At 39.9% G+C, this 17431-nt stretch overlaps 1 protein-coding gene across 1 annotated transcript in view; it reads left to right on the forward strand.

The window, feature by feature from the left end:
- robo1 (roundabout, axon guidance receptor, homolog 1) overlaps positions 1-3281 on the forward strand; it is a 165380-nt gene extending 162099 nt beyond the window's left edge. The window contains exons 27-29 of the mRNA XM_084065378.1: positions 375-650; positions 1206-1408; positions 1998-3281. Of these exons, the coding sequence (XP_083921504.1) occupies positions 375-650; positions 1206-1408; positions 1998-2012 (494 nt within the window). The 3' untranslated portion in view covers positions 2013-3281. The remainder of the gene's footprint in view (positions 1-374; positions 651-1205; positions 1409-1997) is intronic.
- Positions 3282-17431: the final 14150 nt, after the last annotated feature.

Consider the following 17431-nt stretch of genomic DNA (forward strand, 5'->3'; position numbering starts at 1 on the left):
TCCTCTGTCCCCTCTCCTCCCTGCTCACTGCTTCCTTCTCCTCCCTTGTCTCTCTTAACTCAAATTTCGTAATTCGCTCTCCCCGGATTCTGCTCCTCCAATGTCATCCATTCTGTTTACTCTGTGTTGGGAGCAGTTTCCTTTCAGCTCGGATGTGCGCACGGCCCTGGGTGGATGTACACACACTGCAGCTGTGTTTGTGTGTCACCTTGCAGGTGTGAGACAACTGAGTGACACATTGTACACATTAGAAGATCCTCAAAGTACACACATCCATGATCTACAGTGCCAAGCAATAACGCCTGGCAATAAAGCCACACTCTTTTGATCCCAGTGGTTCATCTTTTACTTTATTTCCTGTGTTTATCCTTCAGATCTGCCACCTCCCCCCATTCCGCCTCCAGCCGGGCTTAAGTCCCCTACACACCCCTCCAAGTCAGCCCTCGAAGGTCGGGGAATGCTGTCCCCCAAGGGGAGTGAGAGCAGGGACAAGAGGGGCGGATCAGGGGGATATCGGCCCAGAGAGGGATCAGACCCACGGACCAGCTCATCTGAACGGAGAGAGGCTCAGGAGAGACAGAAGACGACACATGGAGGAAAAGGGAATAAACATGAGGGCAGCGCTGGCAACAAGGCTCGCCAGCACCCAGGTACAACACAGCACCGTATTGTGTGTGTGTGTGTGTGTGTGTGTGTGTGTGTGTGTGTGTGTGTGTGTGTGTGTGTGTGTGTGTGTGTGTGTGTGTGTGTGTGTGTGTGTGTGTGTGTGTGTGTGTGTGTGTGTGTGTGTGTGTGTGTGTGTGTGTGTGTGTGTGTGTGTGTGATGACAAAAACAAAACAAAAAGTGGAGTTAGGAGGTTTTGTTCATCATTGATAAGAACAACTGAATGGACCTCCAAGCTCACAATGAGGTTGGAGGTCAAACGGGGGTGGAGCCTGGAGTCAGCAAAACCAGCTAACTCCACCCCCCTTTGGTGGACTTAGCTGGTTTAGCAGAAAGTTTGAGGATCCAGTGGAGTTAGCTGGTTTTGTCAGAAACGCTTTTTAATACTTTTCATTGGTTCAATATTTGTTTTACCAACACACAGACGTAAACGGTGTTCAATAGCACTGATATATGGAAAAAAATGCCAGACAGCGATATGTATCCTTTATAGAAGGATATTTTGATAACTACAAAGTTGTGGTTTGCCTGTGTCACCCAGGTTCAGAGGACATTCTGCCCTACAGCCGGCCACAGTTCCCAACAGTGAACAGTCCTCGGGACCCAAGCTCCTCCAGCTCCATGTCCTCCCGGGGGTCGGGGGGCAGACGGAGAGGAGAGGGTTGTCCAGGGGGGCGCAGGAACCCCACAGACATGGGGCTCAACACCACAGGGGCCTTCCAGCCAGGAGATGAAGAGCTTGAGGTACTGAATGACGTCAAAGACGGGACATATTGTCGCTGTCAGGTGGAAACCTTGTATCTCCAAAACTGTCACTTTTCAGAAAAATCAGACATAGTTGAAAATAGCCGATCTACAAGCTCACAATGCGACACATTGTGGGCTTGTAGATCGGCTAGTTTCACTACTTTTGCTTGTACGACAAAGTAGGGCATTAAGTGACGAAAAAACGTAAAACGTTGAAATATGGAGATACAAGGTTTCTGCCATTATATCCTTTAACGCAGTGGTTCGTTTTCAAGTCAAGGACCCCTAAATAAATATATATTTGTCCGCGGACCCCCATCTGAAAATATTGTATGCGTTGTGAGCTTGTAGATCTGCTATTGTCAAATAGCTGATGTATTAAAGTGGTTAAAACGTTTTTTTTTAATGCTAAATGTACTAATTTAGCTGGTGATCCCCTGAAACCCCCCAAGGACCCCTGGGGGTCCCCGGACCCTCAACTCTGCTTTAACAGAGTTGAGTTTGGCAGTTTTCTCACAACTTGCAGTCAATGAATGATGAATGCACAATTGAAGTCACTGTTGTGTCTTGTTCTGTGGTTTGACAGATGGTGGAAAGCTGAAGAATAGCCAGGAGGAACAGGAGGAACTGTCCTGAATTTTCTGAGAACGGAGCACCATTGTTTCTCTTACAATTTTAAATATCTCAGTATTTCACCATCATGTTGGCTGACTTCATACTGTACGTCAATAGTGTTTCTTTACATCTGGAAAACAGACCAATTGTTTTTTTTTTCTAACTTATCATTTTCTATGTCCATTTAAAAAGAAAATAAAAAAGTGACAGACAGGGAATAAAAGAGCGGTGGAGTCAAAGCAAAATACGCAGTAGTATATTTATGTTTTATTCCAATGCAATATGGGGTAAAATTGTACTCCAGACATTGACATGACTCAGCTTGCATCCACAAGAAGTTTGGGGAGCCCATACAGTCAGATGTTACTGTAATAAATAGCTGCAAGCAGAGAGGGGTGGACTGTCTTGTAAATATACGTGTATACATGATGTCCTTTTGTTTATTCACCCATTGTGGTACCTCAAATTTGTCTTCCTTGTTTTATTTTGCGAATTATAATTTTATTATGCCAGTAAATATAATTATTTTATCATTTCCATCCATGTTGTAAATTGCTATATTATTTAGCCGCCCCAAGAAAGTGCCACTTTGGGATTTTATGTTTGTTTGTTGTTGTTTGTTTTTGTAATGCACTGTTATGTTCTGTGTTGTCGTCAATGTTTGTTACTTGTTTTACTTTGGTTTTAAAAGCACAATCACTAAACTTTATTTTAAACCATTCTATCTATTCTAACCTTTTTGTCTTACTGGAGGAAAAAAGGTACGACAAAAGAGTCTAGTTAATCTTGATGATGATGATGATGATGACGATGATAATGATGATGATAATGATGATGTAGGTAATGCTGTTTTAAGATGGCTGTGTTTGAAAGGAGACTCCTCATGTTGTGATTGTCTCCCTCTCCGGTTCTGATGCTAGCTTAAGTGATGGTTAAGACAGTTAATGTGGATCATAGCTGCAATGTAAATATATTTTTCACATCAGCCGTAGTTCCCAGCTATTGCACATTAAAGAAAAAAAAGGTTACACTGTCTACTAATGCACTTAAACGAATGTTACATACAAGAAATAGGAGTCACTTTGTGAATCTGGAGAGGTGGTGATTGGGCAAGGAGAGTCTCTTTTCTTGGAAGGAGAGGGGTGCTGGACCCCCGTTCTAAGGAGAAAGGGTGCTGTTGTTTATTCATAGGACATCTGCAAACATTTGTTTCGTAAAACAAAAAAGTAAAAAGAACTAAAAAAAAGGATGAATAAAAAAGTTCAAACTACATGTTCTCTGTCATTTGTCATGGAAAGGGATTTTAAAAGCTATAATCATAATCATAATCACATTCCTCCCTAACTTAGTTAACATTATTTATTCCAGATACATTAGAGCAGTGTTTCTCAACCTTTTTTGGGCCAGTTTCCCTATCCAATATCCAGGACCCTTACCGCCCCCTACCCAATTAAAATACTTCAAGCTTCATTTTTTATCATTTAGAAAACATCTCATCGATTTCCAAATATCAGATTTTACATCAAACGGGACATATAGTATGTAATTATTAGCCTACTTCCCAGGGAGAGAAAACAAGCCTGTTACGATTATAAGTAGAATTGAATATGGATGTCATTGGCCCTGTCACAGGGATGTCAGGCCTGTATCATATCAGTATCATGTCAGTATTATGTTCACTATCATGGTTTGTATCAAGTCTGTCCGTATCACGGTCAGTATCAAGCCAGTATCATGGTCAGTATCATGCCAGTATCATGTCAGTACAGTATCATGCCAGTTTATAAAGTAATGGGTTGCAGAGTGGCAAGAGTGTGTTCCTATTTTATTATTTTTTACATGAACAAACGTTTTGCTATCCAGCCTACCACCGTGCTCTTACTTCTCTTGTGCTATATCCTCTTAGATCAACAACATTTATAAAGGTAATGGGTCGCACTCAGAGTGGCAAGAGTGAGTTTCCTCTTTTATTATTTCTTACATGTCAAATGAACAAACGTTTCGACCATCCAGCCTTCGTCAGTGTGCAGAATTAGGGGTGTCTGCTTCCTTTTGAAGATTAGGTGACAGTGTACAGGTGAACAACATCACTACTGATCACTTTACGTGAAGATGACACGCCACACCTGGAAGGTGATCGGGGATCATGAGGACTGATAGACATATTAATTAACTCAGGGTCAATAAAATTACCCTACAATAAAAAGTGTTTTGCTTTTCTAAAAAAGCACTTTTGTAAAATGATGGTTTAAAAACCAAAATCAAAATGAATAAATAATACCCTGTCCCAAAATAGGGATAAATCTGGGCACCCCCATTTTCCTCATGCCATCCACATATATGGTATTTTGTTCAGTATAAAACAAGTTGCTTTTTTCTAACAGTCGAAGCTGATTTACAGTATGAACGGCATCCATGCCCGATGTCCCCAGTGAGTGAATTGTTAGTTGTTAGAATTATGTATTTTTGTATTTGTGTATATACTGTCAAACGGAAATGTATTATGTCTGTTTTGTATGTTTACATATTGAGAAGTGAGTTAATTAACATGTCTATCAGTCTTCATGATCCGCAATCACCTTCCAGGTGTGGGGTGTCATCTTCACGTAAAGTGATCAGTAGCGATGTTGTTCACCTGTACACTGTCACCTAATCTTCAAAAGGAAGCAGACACCCCTAATTCTGCACACTGACGAAGGCTGGATGGTCGAAACGTGTGTTAATTTGACATGTAAGAAATAATAAAAGAGGAAACGCACTCTTGCCACTCTGAGTGCGACCCATTACCTTTATAAATGTTGTTGATCTAAGAGGATATAGCACAAGAGAAGTCAGAGCACGGTGGTAACAAAAAGTTTATTTATCAGTATAATGCCAGTATCATGTCAGTATCATGTCAGTATGGACAAGGTGAGTATGGTCATAACCATGTCAGTGTCATGGTAAGTATCATATCAGTTTCATAGCTAGGATGAAATGAAGAAAATGTGCACCACCCAAGAGCACCTCAGTGCCCCCCTTTAAAAAATATTGGCGAACTTCTCTGTACGCCCCTTAGGGGGCTGTTCCACCCCGGTTGAAAAACACTATTTTAGAGTCTCAGGTACACAATGCAGTTTCTCATGATCTCATTATCATAAATAGTTCTGGAGATGTTGAAATGTTATATGATGTTACATTTATTGACACTTTTATCATAGCTATTATTGATAGGCATCGCTGCCATTAACCTCAGTGTCATTGCATTTATCACATGCAGGTTCGCCTGAATGGCTACAGTGTAACTCAACAGCTCACCCTGTTAAGGTGGGAACTATCAATGTCCTTGCCTGTTCTCTGTGGTAGCTAATCGAATATATTACACAATGCCAATTCCATTAGTACTATCCATTATTCACAATGTGAGAGTTCCATGTCATCCGATAAAGATGTTCAGTGCCATAGAGTAAAACTAAAACCAATGGTGGAAATATATATCCAATATGACAGACAACATTGCTGCCAATTAGGCACAAGGATACTTCAGTGAGGTTACATAAGACAGTAGCTATAGCAATCATCCAGTTTCTGTCATCACTTACTAGCTAGCGAGTAAACTGCTGACATGAGAAAACAAAATATCCATGAAATTGAAAGACGGCAGTGTGTCAGCAGAGAGGGACTTTTGGACAGCAAAATACATTTGTTCCAGTTTATTACTGTTACTGTAGATGTAATCTGCCTATTGCTTGTCTCTCACAAAGACAATAACCTGGCCTATGGGAGTCTTTAATGTTGAACACTGTCTGGCTTATTCAAACACCAATGATGGAGAAAGTGAGCTGGCCCGCCCCTTTGTACTCCCTTCTGGGCCTCAAAGGAATGAAAGTCCTGTTTTCACAAGCTAATGACTAGTGCTGCCCACCTCAGATGGCGGCGTCTCAAGAGACTGCTCGAAGTTGCCCATTGAAATCCATCAGAGGGATGAGAGATTCCACCATTATCCCCGGGGGGCTGATTTATGGCGATAGTGGTAGACTTTTTTGCCATTTACAGATATTAATAGTAGACCCCACTTGTTTTTGTCACGGTCACACAAGTGTTTGAAACTCATAATCAAACGATTAAATTGTCTGTTTTATGAAAAAGCATGGATACATGGCTTATTGCCATTCTGTCTACTTTCGTTTCGACTTTTGATGCTTACGGCCCTATCTGACAAAGGAAAGGATTTCTTTAAATATATATTCAAAGAAGCGTATCTTTAAAATGCTTTACATCAACAGACAGCGTGAATTCCCTCACTTCTCATCCTCTCCCACCTCCCTCCTCCTCTCCCTCGCTGTCTTTGGAGCTCTCCTCCCCCTACCCATGCCCCCAGGTGTTCTCTAATAAGCACCTCTCTAAACAAGAACAAATTTGAACAAGGGGAGAGCATCTCCCCAGCCTCCATCCATCATTTTAATGAGCAGAGGTGTGTCCAGGCTTTTCAATGAGATGCAGGTGATTAGGGATATTAGACGGATACACCGGCTGTCGGGGTTGTTCACCCCATAATGGCATGAATGTGCAGGGTGTGGAAATGAGGCTGAATGGGCTTCAGTACCAGTCTGGTCCAAACAGATACTGTACCTGTCTGCTTGTGGCAAGGCTCAAGGATGCACTGGAATGTCCTGGACAATTTGACTTGGATTATGTTGGGTTTGGGAAACTTTAGCCACTTAAAAGGGTCTGATCCTCCAGTTTGTTTTCCAGTGCAGGTTAAATAAATGTACTACTGCAGGTAAAAAATGGCAGGCTTTAAGCACCGTTATTGCACAATCTAAAAACTTTTTCACTCTACATCTAAATACTCTCAGGCTAAGTATTATGTATTACATTAGAAACAGTTAAACATGAATGCATGTTTTCATTATCCAATGACACATGGTCCCTGGTTCAAGTCCAGCTTTTGGATCATCTTCACTTTGCAAGTAATTACCTGCCCTGGCTGGTAGTTTTCTCCCACAAACATTTTTTTTTGTGGCTGTAGCCTAAAAATAATTGGGTAAAAAAAGAAAAATCAGTAGAAAAATGTAACCAAAAAAACAAACAAAAACATTCCAGCAGCCAATTCCAATTATAAAAAAAGCCACATTTTGGCGCTGATTAATCTGTCGACCACTAATACTGACACCAGGATACTGACACCAAGATACTGACACCAAGATACTGACACCAGGATACTGACACCAAGATACTGACACCAAGATACTGACACAAAGATACTGACCAGGGGCCTGTTCCTCAAAAGGTGAATTAAATAAGCCTATAAATCCAGGCTTGACAAAGTCGGGTCCGTATAGCCTGGTTTATTCGGTTCCACGAACGCCAAGCCAGGCTGAAAAGGAGCGACTTTGTCGAGCTAGACCTTGTCAAGCCAAGCTGTATCGAGCCAGGATAATGAAACCAGGCTTCACGTATTTCTATAAAAGACCATGAAAGTCGATAGCAGAATCCTTGAACTTGACCAATCATGGAGCCTAAAACCAGAGCGGCGTTCTTCTCTGTGGCTGAACAGCAGCACTGCAGCAGCTCATGGAATCATACGTAAAATGTATTTAGCAACTAGAAAAAGTGCTCCTCGGAGCACAGGTCTCCGCCAGGTCAGGTAGATTATTGTGGCCTCCTGGTGGCGCTATAATAGGCCAATGTGAAAAGGGTGCCATTTATTCTTAGGTCTTTCACGGCAATCAGACACTGCATTCATGATTTGAGGCATTTTGTTCCAAAAATGTGTTTTGCTAAATTAGACCTGCTGGTGGCGCTATAACAGGCCAATGCGAAAAGTGTGGCATTTCTTCCTCGGCCTAGTGGGAATGTGCGTGTGAAATTTCACGGAAATCGCAAGCTGCGTGCATAGTTTGAGGCTTTTTGTTCAAAACGGAGCAATCCTGCAAACTTTGGAAGCCAACCTTAGGGCAATGAGGATGGAATATGGGAAATCGGACAGATCCGTGTTGATCACATGACTATACAGATACTGTGTACCGATTTGCATGACGTTTGGATAAAATCTGTAGGAGTAATGTAAAAAAATGTGTTTTGCACAAATCGGCCTCCTGGTGGCGCTATAACAGGCCCATGTGAAAAAATTGGGGCAGAGGTTCTGAATTGGCATCCAGGGAGTGTGTGTGCACAGTTTCGGAGCCAACGGGCCAACGGTGCCGGAGATTAGCTGGTAACACACAGACAGGACGGACACACGGACGGACACACGGACACACGGACACACACACGGACGGACGGACGGAGGGTAAAACATACTCTCTCGCCATGCCTTCGGCCTGGCGGAGACAATAAAGGAAACGCGACTGCAATAAATAGATCCAGGGAGAAAGCGTGACAAAGTGTGTGTGTGTGTGTGTGTGTGTGTGTGTGTGTGTGTGTGTGTGTGTGTGTGTGTGTGTGTGTGTGTGTGTGTGTGTGTGTGTGTGTGTGTGTGTGTGTGTGTGTGTGTGTGTGTGTGTGTGTGTGTGTGTATGTGTCACTACCGAAACGAAGTTAAATCCAAAAAAATCACTAAGTGTGGAAGCCAAAATTGTTCCCCCAAAAACCTGTTAGGAGTACGTTTCAGGCAATTTAAAGTTGATTCGTAGTACGTTGTAGTGTCTTTTTTTTTGGTCCCTAACATTCATCGAGCTCTGGATTTAGTCTTTTTTTTCTTCGTTTACCATTGTGTCACTACCGAAACGAAGTTAAATCCGAAAAAATCACTAAGTGTGGAGGCCAAAATTGTTCCCCCATAACCTGTTAGGAGTACGTTTCAGGCAATTTAAAGTTGATTGGTAGTACTTTGTAGTGACTTTTTTTTTGGTCCCTAACATTCATCGAGCTCTGGACTTAGTAATTTTTTTTTCGTTTCGGTAGTGACACAATGGTGTCACTACCGAAACGAAAAAAAAATTGTTCCCCCAAAAACCTGTTAGGAGTACGTTTCAGGCAATTTAAAGTTGATTGGTAGTGACTTTTTTTTGGTCCCTAACATTCATCGAGCTTTGGACTTAGAATTTTTTTTCCGTTTCGGTAGTGACACTACCGAAACGGAAAAAAAATTGTTCCCCCAAAAACCTGTTAGGAGTACGTTTCAGGCAATTTAAAGTTGATTGGTAGTGACTTTTTTTTTGGTCCCTAACATTCATCGAGCTCTGGACTTAGTAATTTTCTTTTTCGTTTCGGTAGTGACACTACCGTAACGAAAAAAAATATGTTCCCCCAAAAACCTGTTACGAGTACGTTTCAGGTAATTTAAAGTTGATTGGTAGTGACTTTTTTTTTGGTCCCTAACATTCATCGAGCTCTGGACTTAGTAATTTTTTTTCCGTTTCGGTAGTGACACAATGGTGTCACTACCGAAACGAAAAAAAAATTGTTCCCCCAAAAACCTGTTAGGAGTACGTTTCAGGCAATTTAAAGTTGATTGGTAGTGACTTTTTTTTTATGCCTAACATTCATCGAGCTCTGGACTTAGTATTTTTTGGTAGCACTTTACAATAATGACCCGTTATAAAGCATTTATAAACGTTTATAAGTAGTTTGTAGACTATTAACAAATCATTAACAACCTGTTTGTTGACATTCGTAAATGATTACTAAAACCTTTATAACTACAGTTACAAATCATTTGTAAAGTATTAGTAAGTAGTGAACTATTCATGAATAATCCATTTATATACATCTGTAAAAGATTATTAAATCATTTGTAACGACCCATTCTAAAGCATTTATAAACGTTTATAAGCAGTTTGTAGACTATTAACAAATCATTAACAACCTGTTTATTGACATTCGTAAATGATTACTAAAACCTTTATAACTACGGTTACAAATCATCTATAAAGGTATTAGTAACTATTCATGTATAAGCCATGTATAATACATCTGTAAATGATTATTAAATCATTTGTAACTGATGTTACATAATATATACAAGCTATTGGTAGCTTGTTCATGTTTAACATATGCTTTGTTAACCCTCTAAGACCCGGATATATTTGTACTTGCAAAAAAAAAAATTAAACCTTTCAGATGGTCTTGTAGGAGTATTTTGAAAAGGAAAATATAATGTTTTTAAAAAAAAAATGTTTTGGTAAGCTTTTATGCAAATGTTGACATTTAGCAACGTTGGGTTCATCAGGTAGCAAAATTTCCTATAGGCCATTTTTATGGATAACATGGCAAATGTGTAATTACTTCACTAAAACAACTTAATGATTCATTTATATGGTTTATTATTTGGCCTCAGATCAATTATGAATAATATTTGGCCTCAGAACAGTATACATTATGAATAATAACACCAATAAGCCATATTCTTAAATCAATTTTATTAAAAGAACAAAATGAAAATCAGTACAATATATGTAGTAAAGAAACCTAAAAACCTAAACCATTGTCAGTGATCACACAATACTGCCTGGCCAACTCACTGATTTGCATTGATAAAAGGATGCAAACTGTTTCCAGAGTTTGTCCTTCTTGTCCTTCTCTGGCACGGTCAAGTTGTCAACCAGATGTAACGAGGTCAACAAAGACTGAAATCGGTTGCGTGGCATCACATCAGCTACAGACGCGTTTCGTGTGTCTGCTTCCCAGTACATCCGGCATCCATTCATTTGAGAAAGGCCCATTCTCAAATACATCCCAAACATTTGCTCAATTTCTTTTGGACTTGTGTTGACTGATGTTCCTTTTGTTTGAAGGCTGTAAATGTTTGTGTTCGTTGTGAGAGAGTCAATCATGTCTTTGGACACAAACTGGCGGAAGTACTGCAGTGGTGTTTGGATAGAACTCACATCTTCAGAGGTCAGAGGTGGGCCAGAAAAGTCTGTATTAGGGCTGATGAAGTCCTTCTTCAGCCACTGATATCTTGAATCACGGCGATGAGTGGGTTTGGTCAGTTGGGGCAGCTGAATGTCTGCTGGGCGATCAGTGGGTTCACTGGGTGGTTCGGATGGTTCGTTTTCTTTGGACCCCAAGCCACAGTCCTCTTCATCTGACTCTTCATCAGTCTCATTGATGTCTATGTCAACATCACTCTCTCCGTTGAACACGGCATCCAGAACATCCCTTGCTAAGAAGCGAGGCTCTTTCCGTCTTTGTGGCATTCTGAAATGAAATAAAGACATACCATTAGTACATTAGTAATGCTAAGTTCTTACACATCACTGCTCACTGCAGGACAACATTTCACAAGTCATACAATACTGTCTGGCAACCTATTGTTTGATGTTGATTGCCACTAAGTGGTCATCATCATTACAAGCCCCTAAGTACCCACCACCCCTCGAATGAATAATGAACAACCCCCACAACACCCCAAGAATTACCACATTGGTCCCACTGTCCTTGTAGTATTGAAAGAAAATTAAACTTACTGAGAATTAACAAGGGAATAATATTGGTTGAATATGTATTGTTTAGGGGGAAAGAGAAACTTTGGGTGGACATTTTCTGAGGCTTACAGCTCAATTATCATATATATATATATATATATATATATATATATATATATATATATATATATATATATATATATATATATATATATATATATATATAATATATATATATATATATATATAATATTATATAGTAATGTAAATACACATATAACTGTTTAAATCTATTGTGAAAACTATATATAAGGCTGAACAGTAGCAGGTGAACCCTTGTATTTTTTGCAACCCCAAGGGCCCAACGTTGACCAAAAGCAACAAGTATGAATCATGCTCTAATTTCAATTTGGGACATATATTTCACAATAATAACATATATACATGTTCTAGACATTGTAATGTTCACCAAAAAAAATATTACAGGCATATTACTTACGTTTTTGTGAGGAATATCTTCCAGAGAAAAAAGAGATCTGTTCCAGCAGAGATTTTTCAAGTTGTGATGATTCCTGCCTCTGTGGGGGGTATTTATATGCAAATATCCTGGCCAATGGCATTGTAAGACTAAACAATAGGACCCAATGAGGATTTAGAGGTGAAAAAATAACAGAAAAACAAATTATTTAAACTCCTTTCTTTATAAAATATAATTGTTGCTCTGAAGCATCTCTGGGTCTTAGAGGGTTAAACATTCCTAAAGTATCTATAAATCCTTAGTACATGTTATTATGTGCCCTATAGTAAAGTGAAGACAGTTCATCATTTACAACTGTCTGTTAATGTGTTTGTTCATGTTTAACATGCTTTGTAAAACATTCCTAAAATATATATAAATCCTTTGTACATGTTATTATGTGCCCTACAGTAAAGTGAAGACAGTTCATCATTTATGACTGTCTGTTAATGTGGACTTTCTCCTTACCTGTTGCAAACTACCTGGCTTTCATGAATGCAGACACCAAACATTGCCGTTGGGGTGAAGAAACACAACCATTTCACTCCTAATAATACCTATTTGATTTGACATCCTGACTTGCTGCTGTAGCTGAGGCTTGAACCTGTTACCTGCGGCTCACTAGTCAGTGACTCTATCCATTCACCTACAGCTGTTTCCTTGGAATCTGTGGTTCTGAAACGTTTTGTTGTCAACCCCCCAAATTGACATGTATTTGGGCAGTGGACCCCAATGTGAAAAGATGTAGTGTCAGGGCCCCCCATGAAAAAGATTTATATATATGCTGTAACACATTTTTTTTAAAGTTATTTGTCTTGATTGTTGTTCAAGTCAAAGCACCAGGAAGGCTGTACTTGTCAGCCATCTGTTAGCTCTATGGGTTGAGACGCAGTATTCATGATCCAGAGGCCATGAGTTCAAATCCCATTGATGTCTTTCCTATGATTCTTTCCTTTGCAGACTGGCTTCCAGAAGATCAACTGAAAACTACCAGGAAGGCTATATTTGTCATCCAACTGTTAGCTCAATGGGTTGAGACGCAGTATACATGATCCAGAGGCCATGAGTTCAAATCCCATTGATGTCTTTCCTATGATTCTTTCCTTTGCAGACTGGCTTCCAGAAGATCAACTGAAAACTACCAGGAAGGCTGTACTTGTCAGCCATCTGTTAGCTCAATGGGTTGAGACGCAGTATTCATGATCCAGAGGCCATGAGTTCAAATCCCATTGATGTCTTTCCTATGATTCTTTCCTTTGCAGACTGGCTTCCAGAAGATCAACTGAAAATTACCAGGAAGGCTGTACTTGTCAGCCATCTGTTAGCTCAATGGGTTGAGACGCAGTATTCATGATCCAGAGGCCATGAGTTCAAATCCCACTGGTGTCTTTACTGTGATGCTTCCCTTTGCAGACTAACTTCTAGAAAAACAAGTTAAAACCACCAGAAAACCTGTAACTCTCAGCCAACAGCATAGCTCAACTGGTAGAGCGTCTGTCCAATGACTTGACTTGAGTGGGTTCGATTCCCACTCGAGTCAAGTGTCCCCGGTAACTTGGGGCAATGGATAAATTGACTGATATCCTTAGTGATGCTTTCCTTTGCAGACTAACTTCTAGAAAAACAAGTTAAAACCACCAGGAAACCTGTAATTCTCAGCCAACAGCTTAGCTCAACTGGTAGAGCGTCTGTCCAATAACATGACTTGACTTGACTTGAGTGGGTTCGATTCCCACTTGAGTCAAGTGTCCCCGGTATCTTGGGGCAACGGATAAATTGACTGATATCCTTAGTGATGCTTCCCTTTGCAGACTAACTTCTAGAAAACAAGTTAAAACCACCAGGAAACCTGTAACTCTCAGCCAACAGCATAGCTCGACTGGTAGAGCGTCTGTCCAATAACATGATTTGACTTGACTTGAGTGAGTTCGATTCCCACTCGAGTCAAGTGTCCCAGGTAACTTGGGGCAACGGATAAATTGACTGATATCCGTAGAATAACTTGTAGGAGTGTGCTGGTTCAAATCCAGTACAACCCAGGACCGAGCGCTCAAGTCAAGTCAAGTCATGTTATTGGACAGACGCTCTACCAGTTGAGCTAAGCTGTTGGCTGAGAGTTACAGGTTTCCTGGTGGTTTTAACTTGTTTTTCTAGAAGTTAGTCTGCAAAGGAAAGCATCACTAAGGATATCAGTCAATTTATCCGTTGCCCCAAGTTACCGGGGACACTTGACTCGAGTGGGAATCGAACCCACTCAAGTCAAGTCAAGTCATGTTATTGGACAGACGCTCTACCAGTTGAGCTATGCTGTTGGCTGAGAGTTACAGGTTTTCTGGTGGTTTTAACTTGTTTTTCTAGAAGTTAGTCCGCAAAGGGAAGCATCACAGAAAAGACACCAGTGGGATTTGAACTCATGGCCTCTGGATCATGTATACTGCGTCTCAACCCATTGAGTTAACAGATGGCTGACAAGTACAGCCTTCCTGGTAGTTTTCAGTTGATCTTCTGGAAGCCAGTCTGCAAAGGAAAGAATCATAGGAAAGACATCAATGGGATTTGAACTCATGGCCTCTGGATCATGAATACTGCGTCTCAACCCATTGAGCTAACAGATTGCTGACAAGTACAGCCTTCCTGGTAGTTTTCAGTTGATCTTCTGGAAGCCAGTCTGCAAAGGAAAGAATCATAGGAAAGACATCAATGGGATTTGAACTCATGGCCTCTGGATCATGAATACTGCGTCTCAACCCATTGAGCTAACAGATGGCTGACAAGTACAGCCTTCCTGGTAGTTTTCAGTTGATCTTCTGGAAGCCAGTCTGCAAAGGAAAGAATCATAGGAAAGACATCAATGGGATTTGAACTCATGGCCTCTGGATCATGTATACTGCGTCTCAACCCATTGAGCTAACAGTTGGATGACAAATATAGCCTTCCTGGTAGTTTTCAGTTGATCTTCTGGAAGCCAGTCTGCAAAGGAAAGAATCATAGGAAAGACATCAATGGGATTTGAACTCATGGCCTCTGGATCATGAATACTGCGTCTCAACCCATAGAGCTAACAGATGGCTGACAAGTACAGCCTTCCTGGTGCTTTGACTTGAACAACAATCAAGACAAATAACTTTAAAAAAAAATGTGTTACAGCATATATATAAATCTTTTTCATGGGGGGCCCTGACACTACATCTTTTCACATTGGGGTCCACTGCCCAAATACATGTCAATTTGGGGGGTTGACAACAAAACGTTTCAGAACCACAGATTCCAAGGAAACAGCTGTAGGTGAATGGATAGAGTCACTGACTAGTGAGCTGCAGGTAACAGGTTCAAGCCTCAGCTACAGCACCAAGTCAGGATGTCAAATCAAATAGGTATTATTAGGAGTGAAATGGTTGTGTTTCTTCACCCCAACTGCACATGACATCAGTTTACATGTACGTTATTTTCAGTGATGAAGACAAACCGCACAGACGTTCACTGTACTTTAGTACATTTTGTAAACTTATGACTCTGAGTAGAGTATAGCCTGACTTAAACAAACAAATAACAACTTAGTATAGTCAGATTATTTTTTACACAACTTACATTTTGTAATCAAACTACCGAAACGAAAGTTGGTCACCACCGAAACGAAAGTTAAATCCGAAATAATCACTAAGTGTGGAGGCCAAAATCGTCCCCCCAAATACCTGTTAGGAGTACGTTTCAGGCAATTTAGAGTTGATTGGTAGTACTTTGTAGTGACTTTTTTGGTCCCTAACACCACAAATGGTTTACATACTCTTTACGAATGTCTTACGCATCATTTGCTTAACATGAATGATAATTCTAGTAATTGTTTGGTGTCTGCATTCATGAAAGCCAGGTAGTTTGCAACAGGTAAGGAGAAAGTCCACATTAACAGACAGTCATAAATGATGAACTGTCTTCACTTTACTGTAGGGCACATAATAACATGTACAAAGGATTTATAGATATTTTAGGAATGTTTTACAAAGCATGTTAAACATGAACAAACACATTAACAGACAGTTGTAAATGATGAACTGTCTTCACTTTACTATAGGGCACATAATAACATGTACTAAGGATTTATAGATACTTTAGGAATGTTTAACAAAGCATATGTTAAACATGAACAAGCTACCAATAGCTTGTATATATTTTGTAACATCAGTTACAAATGATTGAATAATCATTTACAGATGTATTATACATGGCTTATTCATGAATAGTTACTAATACCTTTATAGATGATTTGTAACCGTAGTTATAAAGGTTTTAGTAATCATTTACGAATGTCAACAAACAGGTTGTTAATGATTTGTTAATAGTTTACAAACAACTTATAAACGTTTATAAATGCTTTATAACGGGTCATTATTGTAAAGTGCTACCAATTTTTTTTCCGTTTCGGTAGTGACACTACCGAAACGAAAAAAAAAATGTTCCCCCAAAAACCTGTTAGGAGTACGTTTCAGGCAATTTAAAGTTGATTGGTAGTGACTTTTATTTTGGTCCCTAACATTCATCGAGCTCTGGACTTAGTAATTTTTTTCCCGTTTCGGTAGTGACACAATGGTGTCACTACCGAAACGAGAAAAAAAATTGTTCCCCCAAAAACCTGTTAGGAGTACGTTTCAGGCAATTTAAAGTTGATTGGTAGTGACTTTTTTTTTGGTCCCTAACATTCATCGAGCTCTGGACTTAGTAATGTTTTTTCCGTTTCGGTAGTGACACTACCGAAACAGAAAAAAAATTGTTCCCCCAAAAACCTGTTAGGAGTACGTTTCAGGCAATTTAAAGTTGATTGGTAGTGACTTTTTTTTTGGTCCCTAACATTCATCGAGCTCTGGACTTAGTAATGTTTCTTCCGTTTCGGTAGTGACAATGGTGTCACTACCGAAACGAAAAAAAAAATGTTCCACCAAAAACCTGTTAGGAGTACGTTTCAGGCAATTTAAAGTTGATTGGTAGTGACTTTTTTTTTGGTCCCTAACATTCATCGAGCTCTGGACTTAGTAATTTTTTTTCCGTTTCGGTAGTGACACTACCGAAACGAAAAAGAAATTGTTCCCCCAAAAACCTGTTACGAGTACGTTTCAGGCAATTTAAAGTTGATTGGTAGTGACTTTTTTTTTGTTCCCTAACATTCATGAGCTCTGGACTTAGTAATTTCTTTTCCGTTTCGGTAGTGACACAATGGTGTCACTACCGAAACGAAAAAAAAATTGTTCCCCCAAAAACCTGTTAGGAGTACGTTTCACGCAATTTAAAGTTGATTGGTAGTGACTTTTTTTTTGGTCCCTAACATTCATCGAGCTCTGGACTTAGTAATTCTTTTTCCGTTTCGGTAGTGACACAATGGTGTCACTAATGAAACGGGGAAAAAAATGTTTGTAGTGACTTTTTTTTTGGTCCCTAACATTCATCGAGCTCTGGACTTAGCAATTTTTTTTTTCATGAAAGCCAGGTAGTTTGCAACAGGTAAGGAGAAAGTCCACATTAACAGACAGTCATAAATGATGAACT

The sequence above is a fragment of the Gymnoscopelus microlampas genome (assembly GCF_963454915.1).
Source record: "Gymnoscopelus microlampas genome assembly, chromosome: 8".
NCBI lineage: Eukaryota > Metazoa > Chordata > Actinopteri > Myctophiformes > Myctophidae > Gymnoscopelus > Gymnoscopelus microlampas.